The sequence below is a fragment of the Myotis daubentonii genome, chromosome 3 (assembly GCF_963259705.1).
Source record: "Myotis daubentonii chromosome 3, mMyoDau2.1, whole genome shotgun sequence".
NCBI classification, from domain to species: Eukaryota; Metazoa; Chordata; class Mammalia; order Chiroptera; family Vespertilionidae; genus Myotis; species Myotis daubentonii.
In genome coordinates, this window is record NC_081842.1 from 86,317,608 (window position 1) to 86,336,547 (window position 18,940).

The 18,940-nt window shown below is 36.5% G+C and overlaps 1 protein-coding gene across 1 annotated transcript in view; it reads left to right on the plus strand.

Annotated features, from left to right (window-relative positions):
• PROS1 (protein S) overlaps positions 1–18,940 on the plus strand; it is an 81,585-nt gene that overhangs the window by 31,005 nt on the left and 31,640 nt on the right. Inside the window, exons 4-9 of the mRNA XM_059688050.1 lie at positions 4,465–4,551; positions 6,625–6,747; positions 6,847–6,978; positions 11,411–11,536; positions 13,643–13,764; positions 15,547–15,662. Of these exons, the coding sequence (XP_059544033.1) occupies positions 4,465–4,551; positions 6,625–6,747; positions 6,847–6,978; positions 11,411–11,536; positions 13,643–13,764; positions 15,547–15,662 (706 nt within the window). The remainder of the gene's footprint in view (positions 1–4,464; positions 4,552–6,624; positions 6,748–6,846; positions 6,979–11,410; positions 11,537–13,642; positions 13,765–15,546; positions 15,663–18,940) is intronic.

Consider the following 18,940-nt stretch of genomic DNA (forward strand, 5'->3'; position numbering starts at 1 on the left):
TCCTAGATTGCTAGAGGGATGTCCATCTGCCAGTTTAGGCCCGATCCCTGCAGGCAGTCGAACATCCCCTGAGGGGTCCCAGATTGGAGAGGGTGCAGGCTGGGCTGAGGGCCCCCCCATGCATGAATTTTGTGCACCAGGCCTCTAGTTAATAATACAATGCTGTAGAAACAAAACCACTTGCTATTGTCAAAGGAACATGTAGACTAATGAACTTAAAGAGTTTAGAAACATCTATTTATATATGGAACCTAATATTTGGTAAAGATGATACCATATGTCACCTTAAATTGTTTAGAAGATCATGTTGGAAAGACTGGCTAACTATAATCAGAAAAATAAATCTGGGTTCCTAACTATCACCAAATGAAAAGATGGATCATAGGTGAAATAACAATACACACTAATGTTAAAATAAAGTAAAACAATTGAAACGAAACAAAAACTGTATGAGAATATCTTATGATCAATGGCATGGAACAAAAAAACCTCAAATGCACAAACCATAAGGCAAAATAATTGGTAAATTTGATTACAATAAAATTAAGGACTTCTCTTAAAAGACAAAAGGGATATGATTAAGAGACAGGTAAGAGAATGAGATGATATTATAAATGTTTAAAGTTTTGCAAACCGACATGAACAATGGATAAGTGCCAAAAGGAAAATGACTACAAAATAATAAACTATTCAGAGAAGGAAACCCCAATTTTTATTTATTTTTTAAAATATTTACTTATTTATTTAGTGTTAATCCTCACCTAAGGATATTTTCCCATTGATTTTTAGAGAGAGTGGAAGGGTGAGGGACACATCAATTGGTTGACTTCCACATGTGCTGGACAAGGGCTGGAGATCGAGCCTGCCACCGAGGTCTGTGCCCTTGACTGGAATCAAATGAGGACCCTTCAGTCCACAAGACAATGCTCTGTCCATTGAGCCAAACCAGCTAGGGAAGAAACCCCAATTTAAAAAAAAAATGAGATATGCTCCATCTCACTGGAAATCAGAAAAACAATGAGATGTCACTTTATTACCCACTAGAGGCCCGGTGCACAAAATTCAGGCATGGATAGGGTCCCTAGGCCTGGCCAGTGATCAGGGCTGATCGGGGCCTTCCAGCTGCCAGCTGGAGCCTCCCTTCCCCCGCTGCCGGCCAGGGCCTTCATTTGTTCTGTGCTGCCCCCTGGTGGTCAGCACACATCATAGCGAGCGATCAAATTCCCAGTTGAACTCCCAAGGGGACACTTTGCATATTAGCCATATATATATTAGAGACCCGATGCACAATATTTGTGCAAGAGTAGGCCTTCCTTCCCCCGGCTGCTGGCACCAGCTTCCCTCTGGCACCCGGGTGCGGGCATCCTTTGCAGCCCTGGCTTTGTCCAGAAGGTCATTCGGAAGGACGTCGGTCTAATTAGCATATTACACTTTTATTATTATAGATATATATTCTGGAAACAGTTAGAAAGCCAGAATATGAAAATTCTTATGCTGTGATGGTGGGCGTGCACCTCTGGAGAGCCCCTAAGTTCATGCCTAGCTAATGATCCTGCAATTCCAGAAATCCTTTAGAATCTATTCCATAGAATTTCTTATTCATGTGCTAACGAGACATGCATGAAGATATACCCATTGCAGTGCTGCTTATAGAGGTGGGAAATTGGAAGCAATCTGAGTATTGCAGATAGAGAGGATTTTTAAAATGGTGATTGCATGCCATGAGTAATATTTAGTAGTTAGGAGCAATAAGTTATATATAATAGCATGGATAGATCCTAAAAATATAATGCTAAGGAAGAAATATCAGAAAACATGATACATATTACACAACCATTTATAGAAGTGAAAATTCATGTACACAAAATTATAAATCTATTTTATAAGAACACATACAAATAAAAAATGCGTGTTAATTAATTAGAATGATTGCATAAGGAGTGATTGGGAGTGGAAATAGAGATAAAAAGCTACAAGCAACAGGCTTTTTAAAGACAAATAATAGTAATGTATCATCAAGAGGGGAGTATGAATAGTCTTCCACTTAATGAACAAACACTTAGATTTTTATGTGATGGCATCTTCTGTGATATAAAGACAGAAAGATGCAAATGTAGTTTCTCAAAGAAAAGAAAAATTTGCCAGACTCTGGTTCCACTACAATCCCAATAAAACTTGTTTAGGGCAGTTTGAACTATTTTTTAAAATTGACCAATTCAGACAAGTAGTTCAGTGGTGTCTATATCAGGTGGTAAAAGAGAATCAAATAATTTGGTCCCTAATAATATTAATGAGGAAAAAGGTGAATAGAGGGTGTGTGTAGGAATTTTCATAGTCTAGACCAGTGGTTGGCAAACTGCGGCTCGGAAAACCACGGCTCGCGAGCCACATGCGGCTCTTTGGCCCCTTGAGTGTGGCTCTTCCACACAATACCGGCTCTTCCACAAAATACCGACTTCTGCGCATGGGCCACGAAGTTTCAATCGCACTGTATGTGTGCGCCCACACGTGGTATTTTGTGGAAGAGCCACACTCAAGGGGCCAAAGAGCCGCATGTGGCTCGTGAGCCACGGTTTGCTGACCACGGGTCTAGACCAAGTGTAATCATCAGGGTCCTTATACAGGGAGTCAGGAGATCAGAGTAGGTAGTAGGTTATATAACAATGAAGCAAAAGTTGGTAGTGATGTGAAGGTAGGCTTCCTGGTACAAGCCAAGGAATGCAGGTGGCTTCTAAATTCTGAAAAAAGGCAAGGAAATCAATTCTCCCTTGAAGTCTCCAGAAGGGATGCAGCCCGGCTGAGACTGTAATTTTAGACTTCTGGTTCCTATAGCTGTAAGAGGATAAACTTACGTTGATTTAAGCACTAAGGTTATGGTAATTTGTCACAGCAGCAGTAAGATACTAATGTACATATTGACTTCAAATGGAGCCTCTGAATCAATCTGTTATACATTGTACCTTCCACAAATGGCTGCAGAAATGCCTCCCATCACACATACTCTTCTGCAATACCTCTTGCCACTTCCCATTCACTACATGGAGTCCATGCCTGCCACCTCTCCCCCTTGAATCTGTGTGGAACCTGGGACCGCTTCGATCAATAGAATGGTGGAAGTGACAAAATGCCTCCTAGTTGGCCTGGCAACTTCCACTTTTTCCTCTTGAAAGCTAGCTACCCTGAAAGAAGTGCCATGTTAGAACCAGCATGCTAAGGGAAACTCAACCACATGGAGCAGCCCTGCAGCATGATATGCCATATGGAGAGAGAGCGATGCCACGGAGCCTGAGCTGTCGGACTGTGAATGAAAAGCTATCTTGGAGGTGGATCCTCCAGGATGTGCAGCAGAGACAAACAACCCAACGCTTTCTAAATATTTGACCCACAAATTCATGACTAAAGTAGAATAGTTATTTTAAGCTACCAATTTTAGGGTTTGTTTCTCAGCAAAAGATAATCAAATCCACCTTTTCAGTAAGCTGATGATTATCCACACAGTGAAGTGATATACTGTTGTTTTCGGTGGCTATTAAAGAACGTGTTGTTGGCACTGAGTGACCCCTAGTTACTTTAAAGACTGTAAGTATTTTATCTCTATTTTTTCAGCTGTTATTTCTGCCAGATTGCCATATGTAATTTCATAGAGTTATAGTGAGGAACAAAATGAATGCAGTGAACCTGCTTTGCTTTGTACTATTGAGGCATTAGGCAAATACTATTATGTTAATCTCTATGCAACATTGGAACAATTGGAAGTTGTTTACAGCAACCAGAAACACTAACTAATTCTATTGACTTAATTACAGACACTTTCTAAATCAGGCTCTGATCTACAGATTTGAGGATAACTGTATAGGTCTTTGCTATAGAGATTTTTGTGTGACAATAAATCTCTTTTGCAAATCCAAGAATGTTTTCACTTCTGGCTTTAAGGTTCTTTTCCAAAGAGAACTTTCATAAACCTACTAGAGGCCCGGTGCATGAATTTGTGCACCAGTGGGGTCCCTCGGCCTGGCCTGTGCCCTCTCACAATCTGGGACCCCTCAGGGGATGTTGGACTGCTGGTTTCAGCCTGATACCCACAGGCCAGGCTGAGGGACCCCACTGCACCGGGGCTCTAGTATGCATATAAGATCTTTGGTTAATCTCTTCCCGCCCTCCCTCCTTCCCACTTCCTTCTGAGATTCATCAGTCTGTTCCATGTTTTCATGCCTGTTTATTGAGCATCTGCCCCCTGGTGGTCATTGCGCATCACAGGTACTGATCAAACAAGTCAAATGGTCGCTTAGGCTTTTATATGTATAGATTTTTCATGAATCCGTATTTTTGCAATCTTGCTTTGAATGCTGAATCTGTAAGTCCACAGGAATATAAATAATGCGCCTCTTTGCATAATTTCTACCATGATTTCAGATCATGTGAGTATGCCCACTCTAAAAAGATTACATTTGTTTGTATTTACAGGCTGTCTTGGCTCCTTCCGAGCTGGATTATTCACTGCTGCACGTCAGTCAACTAATGCCTACTCTGATCTAAGGAGCTGTGTCAAGGGTAAATACCTCTACAATCAATTTAAAAACAAAACCAAACAAAAACCTGCAAAAAGTACACCCATGTAAATATGTTTAAAAATTAACAAATGTACCCTTGAAGGTTATGCCCAACAAGGAGGTTGGCTTAAAATGCATTTGAAAGAATGCTTGTCATATGCAAATGCTACTGTTTTATTAAAAATGAATTTTTCACCTAATGTTTATTGAGCTGTCTGCCTTGTTTACTAAGCTCTAGGTCATGGATTTCAGGATTTTATTCCCAACAGCTTTATTTTGTCTATTGTTGCATAATCATGTAATATGACCAAATGTTACAGTTGATTAATAGATCAAAATTGAGCCAAGTTATTTTCCTAACTATTGGCATCAATAACATAAGTGTGGAAAATGTTATGATCCCAAATTATCCTTCTCCCTCTGAAGTTCACATAAAGTCTAGTGATAATCCTGGTACATTGTCTATCTCTGATTTACCAGTTTCCTGAGAGTCATAGTGAAAAAGGGGAAATTGCAAGAAGTTGAAAATGCAAGATTGGAATGTTTGTCCAGTGAATGTTTTACATGGAGCATTGGCAATATCTAGATATTTATCTGAATTTTCTCTAATATAAAGTTAGTTAAACTTACATAAGTATAATCTATTTGAACACACATATTTAATTCACACTTTATCAGTTTTTTAATTTACCAAAGGACAGGAAAGTAATTTGATAACAATTTCTGATTGGTCTTTCTGTTATTTTAATTCCTAATTTATTACTATTTTAAAAAACAACTTGATGAACTTATGAGGACATTTAAAAACATGTGGTAATTAAGTTTCAGCTAGGTTTACAATGTTTTTCTTTGCAAGAAACAGAATTTTCCTCTAGCTAACCTGAGCAGAGGGGGCTGTTTGGGAAGTATGGAAGGAACTCGCTGAGTTGACTAGGAAGGCTGGAGAAGCAGGCATGGAAATGTGTAGGAACCAGGGACCCTGCAGTGTCCCGTGAGGAGAGAGAAACCACAAATGACTAAAGAAACAAATGGGCATGTCATTAAGATGGTGATAAAGTGCTCTGATATTTTATGAAGAAAATTCCTTCCCCTAAGGATCACAGTACTCTGCTACCTTTTTTTAAATGTCTGAAAACCAGTATTTCATGTATTTTGACAGAGTTCTATTTATCTAATGCAGGAGGATAAATCTGGTCTCTGTTATTCCATTTGAGCCCAAATTGGAAGTCCCCAATATTTTTCTATTAATATTGAGAGTAGTTTTATGTGTCCTGTATATCTCATGGAACTGTTTTAATGGTCAAGTATGGTAATATATATGAAAAAATATCTAAGTTACAGTTATAAAATACGGTATATATTTGCAAATATAAGAGTAGTTTCCTTTTTCAAAATAAAAAGATTGTCTAATGGACTCAATATTTTATGAAAAAGTATTATTTGAAAGAAGGATTTACAATTTTTTGTTTGTTTATTATAGGCTTCATGCACAGGATTTCTTTTTTTAAATTTTTTTCTTTATTGATTAAGGTATTACATATGTGTCCTTATCCTCCCATTGTTCCCCCACCCCCCAGCTCATGCCCTCACCCCCCTGGTGTCTGTGTCCATTGGTTAGGCTTATATGCATGCATATAGGTCCTTATGTTGATCTTTCCACCTTTACCCCCACCCTCCCCTGCCTTCCCTCTGAGGTTTGACGGTCTGATCGATGCTTCTCTGTGTCTGGATCTGTTTTTGTTCATCAGTGTATGTTGTTCATTATATTCCACATTTGAGTGAGATCATGTGATGTTTATCTTTCTCTGGCTGGCTTATTTCGCTTAGCATAATGCTCTCCAGTTCCATCCATGCTGCTGCAAATGGTAAGAGTTCCTTCTTTTTTATCACAGCGTAGTATTCCATTGTGTAAATGAACCACAATTTTTTAATCCATTCATTTGCTGATGGGCACTTAGGCTGTTTCCAAATCTTAGTGATGGTAAATTGCATGCACAGGATTTTTATCAAAAGGTATATCATTTTATTTACTATGGCATGTGGTAAAAATTAACTAGATGTCTATTTCCTTTAGCCATTCCAGACCAATGCAACCCTCTTCCATGCAATGAAGACGGATATCTGAGCTGCAAAGATGGCCAGGCTACATTCTCTTGCAAGTGTAAATCAGGTTGGCAAGGAGAGAAGTGTGAATTCGGTATGTATGATATACCCATTTGGCTCATCTGGATCAACCCCCTGAGGAATTTTCTGAAGGCTTTATCACTTTAATAAGAATTTATGTTCTGGTTTTTAGATATAAATGAATGCAAAAATCCCTCAAACATAAATGGAGGTTGCAGTCAGATTTGTGATAATACACCTGGAAGTTACCAATGTTCTTGTAAAAGTGGTTTTGTTCTACTTTCAAATAAAAAGCACTGCAAAGGTAAGAGAAAGAAAGTAGAATAAGAAGATATTTACCATGTGAGAGCAAAATTCAGTTAGAGAAATTTCCCTAGGAAATTCTTGGAAAACTCTCTGGTTATAAGCTGTTATAATAAATATACATTACTATGCACTTTGAAGCCTTTCGATATTATGGGACTGCCTTTTAATTTTTTATAGGACATTTATTGTTTTCTTTTGTATTTAATATTTATAGAGTATTTTTTATTGCATATGTATGTGTGCACACATGTGATCACATTTTAAAAATAATCTCATTATGCCCTGGTCAGGTGGTTCAGTTGGTTGGAGCATTGTCCTGTACATCAAAAGATTTCGGGTTCGACCCCCTATCAGGGTGTGTACGGGAAGCAACTGCTCCTTGTTTCTCTCTCTTGCATTGATCTCTCTCTCTCTCTCTCTCTCTCTCTCTCTCTCTCTCTCTCAAAATAAAACATATCTTTAGATGAGGATAAAAAAAAGAAAAAATAATTTTGTTATGTGGTGATAAAGTGAAGTTTCAGTGCAAGTCCTTGCATACTACAGTGCTTGCAAAATTGTTGTTTATACTTTCTTTGACAGACACTATAATATTATTTCCTTTATTCCAATGAGATAAACAACTATACGAAAAAATCCAACACAATGCTTAGTAACTGTTTTCGTTGTATTTTGTTTCCTTGTCAGAAATATCTCTTTAATTTCCAATATAAACCCTTCATCTTACACCTCATTTCCTGTTGGAAATTTGGGGAAAATGAAGCACAGACTTTCTTTATACTACATCTAAGAGCACATCACTTGTCATTAGTCTTGTTTTTTTTTTTTTTTAAATCTCAGACTTTAGTGATTCCTGTCAATTTAGCTTTATAACAGTCATTTTGCTATAGTATATTTCTTTTTTTCTTTATGCTTCTCTGTTCCCCGAGTTTTGACTTTTTTATCTCTGCATGTCTTTTCCATTAGACTACTTTAACAGCTGTAACTAAATCTTCAAGTGTAATTGGTAGGTATGTGGATGACTAAAAAGGGAAATTTCCAGCCTGAAGTTTAATTTTGCCTTAAGAAGCTAGAAGTTTTTCCCTCCCTCCCTCCCTCTCTCCCTCCCTTCCTTCTTTCCTTCCTTCCTTCCTCCTCCTTCCCTCTCTCTCTTTCTCTACTACTCCTCTACTTCCTCCATCTCTTTTTGCTGCAAGGTGAAAAAAAAATAGTAAATTAAAATGTAAAGTTTTCTCCGTTCATATCTGCTTTGGTAAATATACCAAATTGAATTCATAGTCAAGGAAAGGTCTGCCCCTCAATGCACTATAGTGTTTGGTGGGGTATAGTTTACTATAATATTATTTAAAGTGCAGTTCAATGACTAAAGTGAAGTGTATGAACTAACAATTTCTTCTAAACATATACCTAATTTGTAACCATATATCTTTCTTATTTGCCTGTATGAAAGTCTGTTTGAGGTTTAAACATTTAGAATACCAATATCATTAGAACATCAGTTATAGAAAACCATCATAATGCAAGATACCATATGCATGCCATAAACAAATAGTACCCATTCATACTCTACATTAAAAAACTTAAATAGTCTGTTCTTCTGAAGAATTTGTGACATATTTTTAATTAAAAGTTATTTAATCCTTATACACTGAAGTTATACATGTGCATGTAAATTATCGCAAAAAGTACTCATAAATAAGAAGGTCCCGATTGACCAGAACATATGGTCTTGTGTACTTCATTTGCATAGCTTTTTATCCATGACATCTAATTAATAGAGTACAGAACTCTGAGAAGAATGTGTATACAACTATTACAATAAGGCCTTTGTCAACATGTGGATATGCTTGGATCAAGTTGCCAGGAAATGTCTAAAAAATTCAAGAATAGAACTTTTCATCAGTCATTAGATGTCAGTGTAGAGTCATAAAATCAATGAGCTGAAACCTGAACTCATATGATTTAAATAATTCCTTGCAATTTTTCTCAGACCAAATAATTTAGGCATATGTTTTTACTTTCTTTTAAAAATATTAAATATTTTATTTTGAAGTAATATAGATTCACATGCTGTTGTAAGAAATAATAAAAAGAGATCCCATGAACCCTTTGCCCAGTTTCCCCTAATTGTAACATTTTACAAAACTATAGTACATTATCACACCCAGGTTACTGACACTTATGGAGTCAAGATACGGGGAAATTCCCTTACCACAGGGATTGATTCTATTACATTTGTGCATGTCATTTTATTTTTATTTTTTTAATATATATATTTTATTGATTTTTTACAGAGAGGAAGGGAGAGGGATAGAGAGTTAGAAACATAGATGAGAGAGTAACATCGATCAGCTGCCTCCTGCACACCCCCCACTGGGGCTGTGCCTGCAACCAAGGTACATGCCCTTGACTGGAATCAAACCTGGGACCCTTCAGCCCTCAGGCCGATGCTCTATCCACTGAGCCAAACCGGTTAGGGCTATTTTTATTTATTTTTTATCCTCACCCTAGAAGTGAGGATATTTTTTCTGATTTTTAGAAAGAGTGGAAGGGGTGGGAGAGAGAGAGAGAGAGAGAGAGAGAGAGAGAGAGAGAGAGAGAGAAGAGAGAGAGAAGAGAGAAACATTGGTTGCCTGCCAAGTGTGCCCTAATGTGGGTGGGAGAAAAGGGGGGTGGGAACCAGACCTGCAACCCAGGTACATGCCCTTGACCAGGAATCTACCTGCAACCCTCTGGTGCACAGGTATGATCCAACCACTGAGCAACGCTGACCAGTGTGCATGTCTTTTAAAATAGAATAATGTCTGAAATGTTGGTTATTAGTCTGTGGAAAAGTTAAAATCCCAGCTTTTAAAAGAAATACATATTTTTTTTTATTTATTTCAGAGAGAAAGGGAGAGGGGGAGAGAGAGATAGAAACATCAATGGTGAGAGAGAATCATTGATCATCTGCCTCCTGCATGCCCCCCACTGGGGATTGAGCCACAACCCAGGCATGTGCCCTTAATCAGAATTGAACCTGGGACCCTTCAGTCCACAGGCCAATGCTTTATCCACTGAGTCAAACCAGCTAGGGCAACTCCCAACTTTTTAAAGTAGAAAGTATATTTTTCATTCTAAACTTGCTTTCAGAGAGTACAAATGAGAAAAGTTCACTTATAATTAGATCTCCATTGAATTATTTTTATCACTTTTTTCTTTCTTTTTTTTTTTTTTTTAAATATTTTATTGATTTTTTTACAGAGAGGAAGGGAGAGGGATAGAGAGTTAGAAACATCGATGAGAGAGAAACATCGATCAGCTGCCTCCTGCACACCCCCTACTGGGGATATGCCCGCAACCAAGGTACATGCCCTTGACCGGAATCGAACATGGGACCCTTCAGTCCGCAGGCCAATGCTCTATCCACTGAGCCAAACTGGTTAGGGCCACTTTTTTTTCTTTGTTTTTACAGGTTCTTATCTAGTAGCTAATTGCAATCAATACTTTGTCTCCTACTCTACTATGTAATGTAATAAACACATCTGAAATTTCAGGCATATTAATTTAGCATTAAAATTTGTATTGGATTAACTGCAGCTTTATAAATACTTTGAGACCTTATTCAATTTCACTTTAAATTTGAGTCACTCTTGAATATTTTAGGTAACAATAATGGTATGCAGTTTAGCTATTGTTTTTCCAAAGGAAAAACATAAGACTGATGAGCCATCTCATATTTGTTTTTTATATTTGTGATAATGCAGATTGTATATACTTTTTTTTTTGGTATATACTTTTAAGACCATATTTCAGAAACATGTATTTAGAAATACATATGAATAATATGGTGGCCATGGCTGGTGTGGCTCAGTTGGTTGGGTTCCATCCCATTCAATGAAAGGTTGCTTGTTTGATTCCTGGTCAGGGCACATGCCTGGGTTGCAGTCTCAATCCCCAGAAGGGGCCTGCAGGAGGCAGCTGATGTTTCGCTCTCACATTGATGTTTCTCTCTTCATCTCCTTCTCCCTCTCTCTCTAAAAATCAATTACACACACACACACACACACACACACACACACACACACATATATATATATATGTATATATATATATATATATATATATATATATATATTAAAAGAAATGTTTATGGTAAATCCTTTATCCCATTTATTTTCATACTGTAGCCTGGTAGATAAGACAATAACTAAAGCCCTGTCTTTCGTTTACATAACTACACATTGCAAACATCAATCAAATTCTCTGCGCTTGCATGAAGATATAATATTTAGTGAACTAAAATATGATGATAGATTTAATATTTTGTTATTCTCAGGCCACTCTGTTATCTTATTTTATACATTAAACCAGATCCAGGAAACACAGATCAAGGGTTTTTTGCTAGCTTGGTATGGGAAAAATGTCTTTTAATATATTGGTTTCATTTATAGATGTGGATGAATGCTCTGTGAAGCCAGGCATTTGTGGCACAGCTGTGTGCAAGAACACCCCAGGAGACTTTGAATGTGAATGTGCTGAAGGTTACAGATACAATCCCACATCAAAGTCTTGTGAAGGTAGAGTTGTGGTCATGTCATTGTTGATGGTGGAGAGGGTGGGTTTGAACCCTGGTTTGGTATTAGAAGCATTGGTTCTGTTTGACATCAACAATCAGATTTTCTAAGATGGTCAAATCCATCTTAGTTTGTTCAATTGAATAATCATTGGCTTCCTTCCAAAGTAAAAATATGCAAGACACATGGTCTTTAGTTTTAGTGTTAGTACTCCAGTGGGCCCTCTAAGCTAAATATGGATTAGAGACCTCCCAATGTATGATAAAAGCAAAATAAACATATTCTCACATCACTTAAATAATATTCAAAGATAAAAAGAGTTTCAAGCTGGAAGGAATAACACACACATACAAAAAAAAAAAGACAAGTTTAAAAATCACGTGGGAATTACTTACAACAGGGGTGGTTAGAAACCTTCAGTTCTATACCAAGCTTATCAATGATTTTTTGTGTGTAAGTTTTATTTATTATAAAATAAGAAATGACAAAGTTCTATTATAAGTAAAAGCATATGAAAGAAAAAAAATAATCATAACCAAATGATAGCTAAGTTCTAGAAATGAGAGAGTACTGATTAGTAGTGTCAGTGCCTGTGGATTAGGAAGAGCCCTTGAACTTGTTGCTGCTTCATTTGGCCACAGCAATGCTTGGATGTCATAGTGGATTATTATTTTTTTATTTTTTATCATGGATATATACAAATTATCTCACATCCTCCTTTAAATTTTTTGAAGTTTCAAAATGAATTTAATACCATGACTAAAACTAATGAAATGAATAGCAGTTTTGACAAAGTATATTTGAGATACAATGTGGTCATTTAACCTTTTTTAAGTGTACAATTCAGTGGCATTAATTACATTTTATATAGATATGCAGCCATTGCCATTATCTGTTCTAAAACAACTTCACCACCCCAAAGAGAACTCTGTAACCCTCCTCCAATCCCTGAACCTCTAATCTACTTTCTCTTTCTACAAATATCCCTAATCAATAGTAATTTTAGAATAGGGTTTTTTCCAGCTACATATACTTCTCTTGAGATTTTGAGGCCTTATCTCTTCGTGCATGCACCAAAAATACCTGCTCGTTCCGACACACATACGTCATTTCTACTCTCTCACCATGCCAGATAGAAATTACTGTAGTAAACCATAACCATTTGTAGATGGTAATTAGCTCACTTCATCATCTATATTGTAGCTTTATTCCGTGAAAAACAATTAAAAAACAAAATAACAGATTTATATGACATACAATATTTTATTACTTTAATCATATAACATTTTAATGGCATGGAGGGATCACTAATATTGGGGTTTTTTTTTAAACTGTTGTGTGCTATAATAGCATTTATGAATTTGGGAATTTTCAAAGATATCATTGGTTCATTCATCGAAAAGGTCAGGATCTTAGTAGCTCTGGATCTTAGTAGTGGGCTTTAGCTAAAGAATATTGTTACAACTTTTCAAGAATGACTTTCTCAAAATATGAAGTGGGGACAGGGATCATTATACAAGATTTCACAATATGGGAGGTAATATAGCACAGTGAGTTTTTAATAAAAATAAGAATACAGGTATGCCCTTTAATGCCTCTATTAATCATTGCATCATGTAGAGTCAAATGTTTTTGATATTATCATTTAGTTCTCAATTACATTGACCTTCAATTAAAAGGGATCTTTTCATCCCTATCTTCCCATCCTCCCCTTCCTTCTCCTCCCCTCTATTCTCCCCTCTTTTTCTTCAAAGCAAAGAATAGGAAAGGTAGTCTCAATGCAATTATATAATCAGAAATGCGAACTAACTTGAGACTCTTGGTCTTTTTGCCTTCAAATTCAAAACCAGGAAATTAGTATACTTGTTATACTTTTGTTAAGTATTAATTAATAAAATTTTAATATTAAATTTGTTATTTGCAGTGTGTAAATAAAAAGAAATTAAACTTGTGACTCATTTAAATTTTCATGCCAAGTGTTTAAATGTAATTGGATGTCAGAAATTTCTTTCATTATTGTCACTGATATCGCAGATTAAAATCAGAATACTTCTTCTGTTGGGTTGAGCATTTATAAGATATTAAGATTTATGTTCTCTTTTTCTCTAGATGTGGATGAATGCTCTGAGAACATGTGTGCTCAACTTTGTGTCAATTACCCTGGAGGTTATTCTTGTTACTGTGATGGGAAGAAAGGATTCAAACTTGCCCAAGATCAGAAGAGTTGTGAGGTAACATTTTACAATGCTAAACTTACCATCTCTTTTCTAAAATAAGAGATCCAGGTACTTATTTCCACAGAGCTGAGATAAGTCAGGAAAATACAGATGTCCTACAATAATTTCTGTAGTTCCATCTAGGCTCTGAGTCACAATCTATTTACTAATTATGGATGTGTAAAGTTGTAAACAATTGGGAATAATTAGTGGCTGGGTAAAAATAAAAGCTGCAGGGTCACAGTTCAGAGAGTACAGCATGTACATTTACAAAATACAAAATATATGCTTATTTAAGAAACTTAAGGAAAGCTGAGGTTTATACTGGTCTTTGTGAGAAAAAGAATCTTCCATAGAAACTTTAATGAAAACATTTCTCAGTGTCCACTTTTCTTTATTTACCATTCTGACAACTTTGATCAAGCCTTAGGCATGTTAGTACTTTCAAGAGTTGTCATGAAATCTTGGGTGGAAACATTGTCAGACTAGAAGAGTTAGTGGGACTTACATAGATCAAAATTCAGAGAGTTTGATTTTGTTAATCTGTATCTCTTAAATTTGCTTTTAGTTACTCAGATTTAACACATAATTGATGCAGAAATTGAATGTTGGGGGTAGATTCTAGTTTTTCCTTTATTGAAATGAATAGATCAATCTCTGAAGCTATTTTTTTTTTTAAATAAGGATCATGTGTTAATGATCCTTAGTCCAATTATTGTATCTCCTTTACTTTTTTTCAAGTAAAAGTGAAATTTATATGATTCTGAGGCAAACAGTAAAGATACAGAAATCCTTAATAATGATTTAATCATATGTACACACATACCTCTTTATCATCAAGACAAAGCTTAAGTACTCCAAAAATGTAACATTCAATATTATTCTACCTACTTGATAAAGGAAGATAAGGTAAGATAGTTGCCTATGTACTGACTTTAATAGTACAGTACTTAATTGAAATGCCATGCTGTGTGAATGTCTATTTTGTAACTTAGTCTCTTATGATTTAAGTATTTGTTGTAGTTAGACATCACCATCTGCCTCAGAATAGATTTATTAAAGTTCTAAGAGGAAATTAAATGTTATTTCTGGACCTAGATTTAATACAGTGCTATGTACATAATTCCTTCCAAAATAGCCATTTATAAGACTTTCCATTTTAATGTTTATTTTTATTTTTAGGAAAAAAAGTACTTAATTTCAGATTTAATGATTCTAAATCACTGTTTTTGTAGCTTCCTTGAAGACTATGATGATATCTCATTTCTATTTATTCCATCCAGGTTTTCCAGTATTCCCTTTGCTACCTAGATAGCTCAGTTTTTGCACAGAAATTTTTTGCTTAATAATGAATGAGTGAATAAATGAGGTCCTATTTATTGGTACATTAATTTTCCCACCTACTTCTGACTCCAAATAAAAATTATTTTCAGACATAATTCATGGAAGGTCTGATACCTGTATCAGTTAAATAAGGGATCACTTGTTACTAGAGGAAAAAGTTTGTGTTTTTGGACTGCGATTTATAAAGGAAATATTAAAGACAAAAATATAAAGCCATACGCATTGAACAAAATTTTAAAAAACACGTATTTTTGGGGGTTCCACTGCTAGACTAGACAAGGAAGTAAAGGTTATTGCTTTATTATTACCAGGGTGTCTTTAATTCATTTTAGTGTATCATGGAGGATACATTTGACAAGAACACTAGGAATCAGAGAAAGGATGCATAATCTGACAAAAAACAAGCAGTTAACTATAGTTTTTGTTTGTTTTCTTTTCTTTTCTTTTCTCCAGGCTGTTCCAGTGTGCCTTTCCTTGAACCTTGAGAAAAATTATGAACTCCTTTACTTGGCAGAGCAGTTTGTAGGGGTTGTTTTATATCTAAAATTTCGCTTACCGGATTTTATCAGGTAAGGTACCACTGTCAATGATAATTTCTAGCAGTAGTCAGGTTAGAACAGAAGAAGAAGGGGACTATAAAAGTTTGAAATGTATGAAATTGCATTATAAATCAGATGATTTAGGTATATGATTATTCAGATGACTTGGGGAACCATAAAGCTAATTTGCTCCTTCACACATGTAATTTTCACGCTAGAACAAATTTGGATCATTCTAGGCTGGCCTTCCTAGTGATCCTTCAGTCTTTATTTATTTATTTATTTATTTATTTATTTATTTATTTATTTATACCTATACATTTGACAAACATTGAAGTCATCCTGTACATGTAGTTTTGTAATCTGCTTTTTTCCAAATACCAGTTCACTATAAGCATTCTTCCCAATATAAATATTTCTACAGAATAATTAAAAAAAATCTTTATTGTTGTGAGTATTACAGATGTCCCTCTTTTTCCCCCCATTGTCCCCTCCTACCCAGTTCCTGCCCCACCTCAGGCCTTTGCCACCCTATTGTCAGTGACTACAGGTAATGCATATATGCAGATAAGATCTTTGCTTAATATCTTCCAATCCCCCACCCCTTTCCCTCTGAGAATCTTCAGTCTGTTCCATTCCCATGACTCTGATTTTATTTTATTCACCAGTTTATTTTGTTCATTAGATTCCTTGTTCGTTTATTTTGATTTTTAGATTTAATTGCCGATATATATGTTTTTATTGTCATTTTATTGTTATACTAGAGGCTTGATGCATGAAATTCGTGCAAGAGTAGGCCCTCCTTCCCCCAGCTGCAAGCACCGGCTTCCCTCTGGCACCCAGGACCTGGGCTTCCCTCTGGCACCTGGGACCCAAGCTTCCCTCCGGTCGCCAGCAGGCACCCAGAACCCAGGCTTCCCTCTGGCCACCAGCAGGCACCCAGGACCTGGGCTTCCCTTGCAGCCCCAGCTTTGTCTGGAAGGATGTCCGGAAGGGCATCCAGTCTAATTAGCATATTATGCTTTTATTATATAGGATTTTTTTTCTTTATTGATTATGGTATTACATATGTATCCTTACTCCCCCATTGCCCCCCAACCCCTGCACTCATGCCCTCACCCTCCTGGTGTCTGTGTGGATTTTTTTATCTTTTTCTTCTTTTCTTCTTAAAGAATACCCTTCAACATTTCATGTATTACTGTTTTGGTGGTGATGAACTAACTCCTTTAGCTTTTTCTTGTCTGTGAGGCTCTTTATCTGACCTTCAGTTCTGAATGATAGCTTTGCTGGGTAGAGTGATCTTGCTTGTAGGTCCCTGCTATTCATCACTTTGAATGTTTCTTGCCACTCCCTTCTGGCCTGCAAAGTTTCTGTTGAGAAATCAGCTGACAGTTCTATGGGCACTCCCTTGCAGGTAACTAACTGCTTTTTTTCTTTCTACTTTTAAGCCTCTCTCTTTGTCTTTAGGCCTTGATATTTTAATTATGATGTGTCTTGATGTGGGCCTTTTTGGGTTCCTCTTATTTGGGGTTCTCTGTGCTTACTGGACTTGTAAGTCTATTTCTTTTACCAGGTAGGGGAAGTTTTCTGTCATTATTTTTTCAAATAGGTTTTCAATATCTTGCTCTCTTCTCATTCTGGCACCCCCATGATTTGAATCTTGGTACACTTGCAGTTGTCCCAGAGGCTCCTTACACTCTCTTCATATTTTTGGATTCTTTTTTCTTTTTGCTTTTCTGATTGGGTGTTTTTGCTCTCTCATATTTGAAATCGTTGATTTGATTCTCAGAATCCTCTACTCTACTATTGAATCCCTGTCAATTATTCTTTATTTCAGTTAGTATATGCTTAATTTCTGAATGGTCCTTTTCCATGTTTTTGGCTTCTCACTAAGATCCTTGAAAGTCTCACTAAGTCCCTTGAAGGTCTCATGAAAATCCTTGAGTAACCTTATAACCATGGTTTTGAACTCTGTATCTAGTAGTTTGCTTTCTTCCATTTGTGACATGTTTCTTTGTCTCCGCATTTTGGCTATTTCCCTGTGTTTGTTTGTATGTGTTGTGTAGAACTGCTATTTCTCCTGGAGTTGGTAGAGTGGCTTTGTGTAGTAGGTGTCCTACAGGGCCCAGTGGCTCAGCCTTCCCAGTCACCTGAGGTAAGCCCTCTAGTTGCACCCCTTTGTGTACTGTGTGCACAGTCTTGTTGTAGTTGAGACTTGATTGCTATTGGCATCACTGGGAGAAATTGACCTCCAGGCCAATTGGCTATGAGAACCAGCTGCAACTACAGCAGAAGAGCTGCTGTAGGAAATACCCCTATAGAGCAGGACTTGCTTCTGTGGGGCTTTGGTGCAAATTGAGTCGGCCCCTTGAGTGTGTTGCTTGTGGATGTGTAGAGTTGTAATCTGGTATGGTCTGAAGCTGTCCACTGGGTGTATTGTCTCTTGGGTCTCCAGGAAGGTGCATTGTCAGCAGAGAGATCTTCAGATTCCTCCTATTTGTATCAGGTTTGGAAGTGCCCAGGTGAGGCCCAGCTGTGAAGCAAGGCAGGCTGGTGCTGGTGCTGGGTCTTAGAGTCATACACTCTTTGAAAAAATGAAATTGGAGGTTTGTTGGAATAATGTAAAGAAAACACGTTTAGACTGGCTATAGAGTCCAAATTTTAAAATATTTTAATTAAATAAACATGGTGACCTAGAATTTAATTCATTATATATGAGTGATTATTCATTAACTATAAATTCATAGAAATCTTTGCATTAAGAATCATTGAAATTTATTCTAAGATTCCCTGATGTAATTGTGCTCCTTCCACACTCATTTTCCACTATGACCTGGTTTTCCCCTTTAATATCTCAGAGCAAATAGTATTGTCTGATGAGATAGACTGGAGACAGTATTCCTTGCTATGCAAATAATGAGAATGACAGAGAAAAAAATAATGTCTGCATACTTTCAGGCATGTTCAGGGGTATTGCTTTCTCAGAGACAATTCATAATAGCTTGGGCTCTAACAGTGGATCAAATTGGCCAAATAATTATTTTTCCTGGTATTATTTATTTAATTGGTTACTTAGTTTAGCTTTTTATTGAGATATAATATATACAGAAATGGACTTGTCTGAAATGTGCAGCTTGATGAATTTTTTATGAACCTCACCTGTGTAACCAACATGAAGAACAAGCTAGCGCTTTATTACTTTTTTTTTTTTTTTTGCAAATCCCTTCTGTTGTTTCCTGTAATCAGATACTCTACCCAAAAGTACAGATTCACTATTTTTTTACTCTATAATACTTCTGACAAAGAAT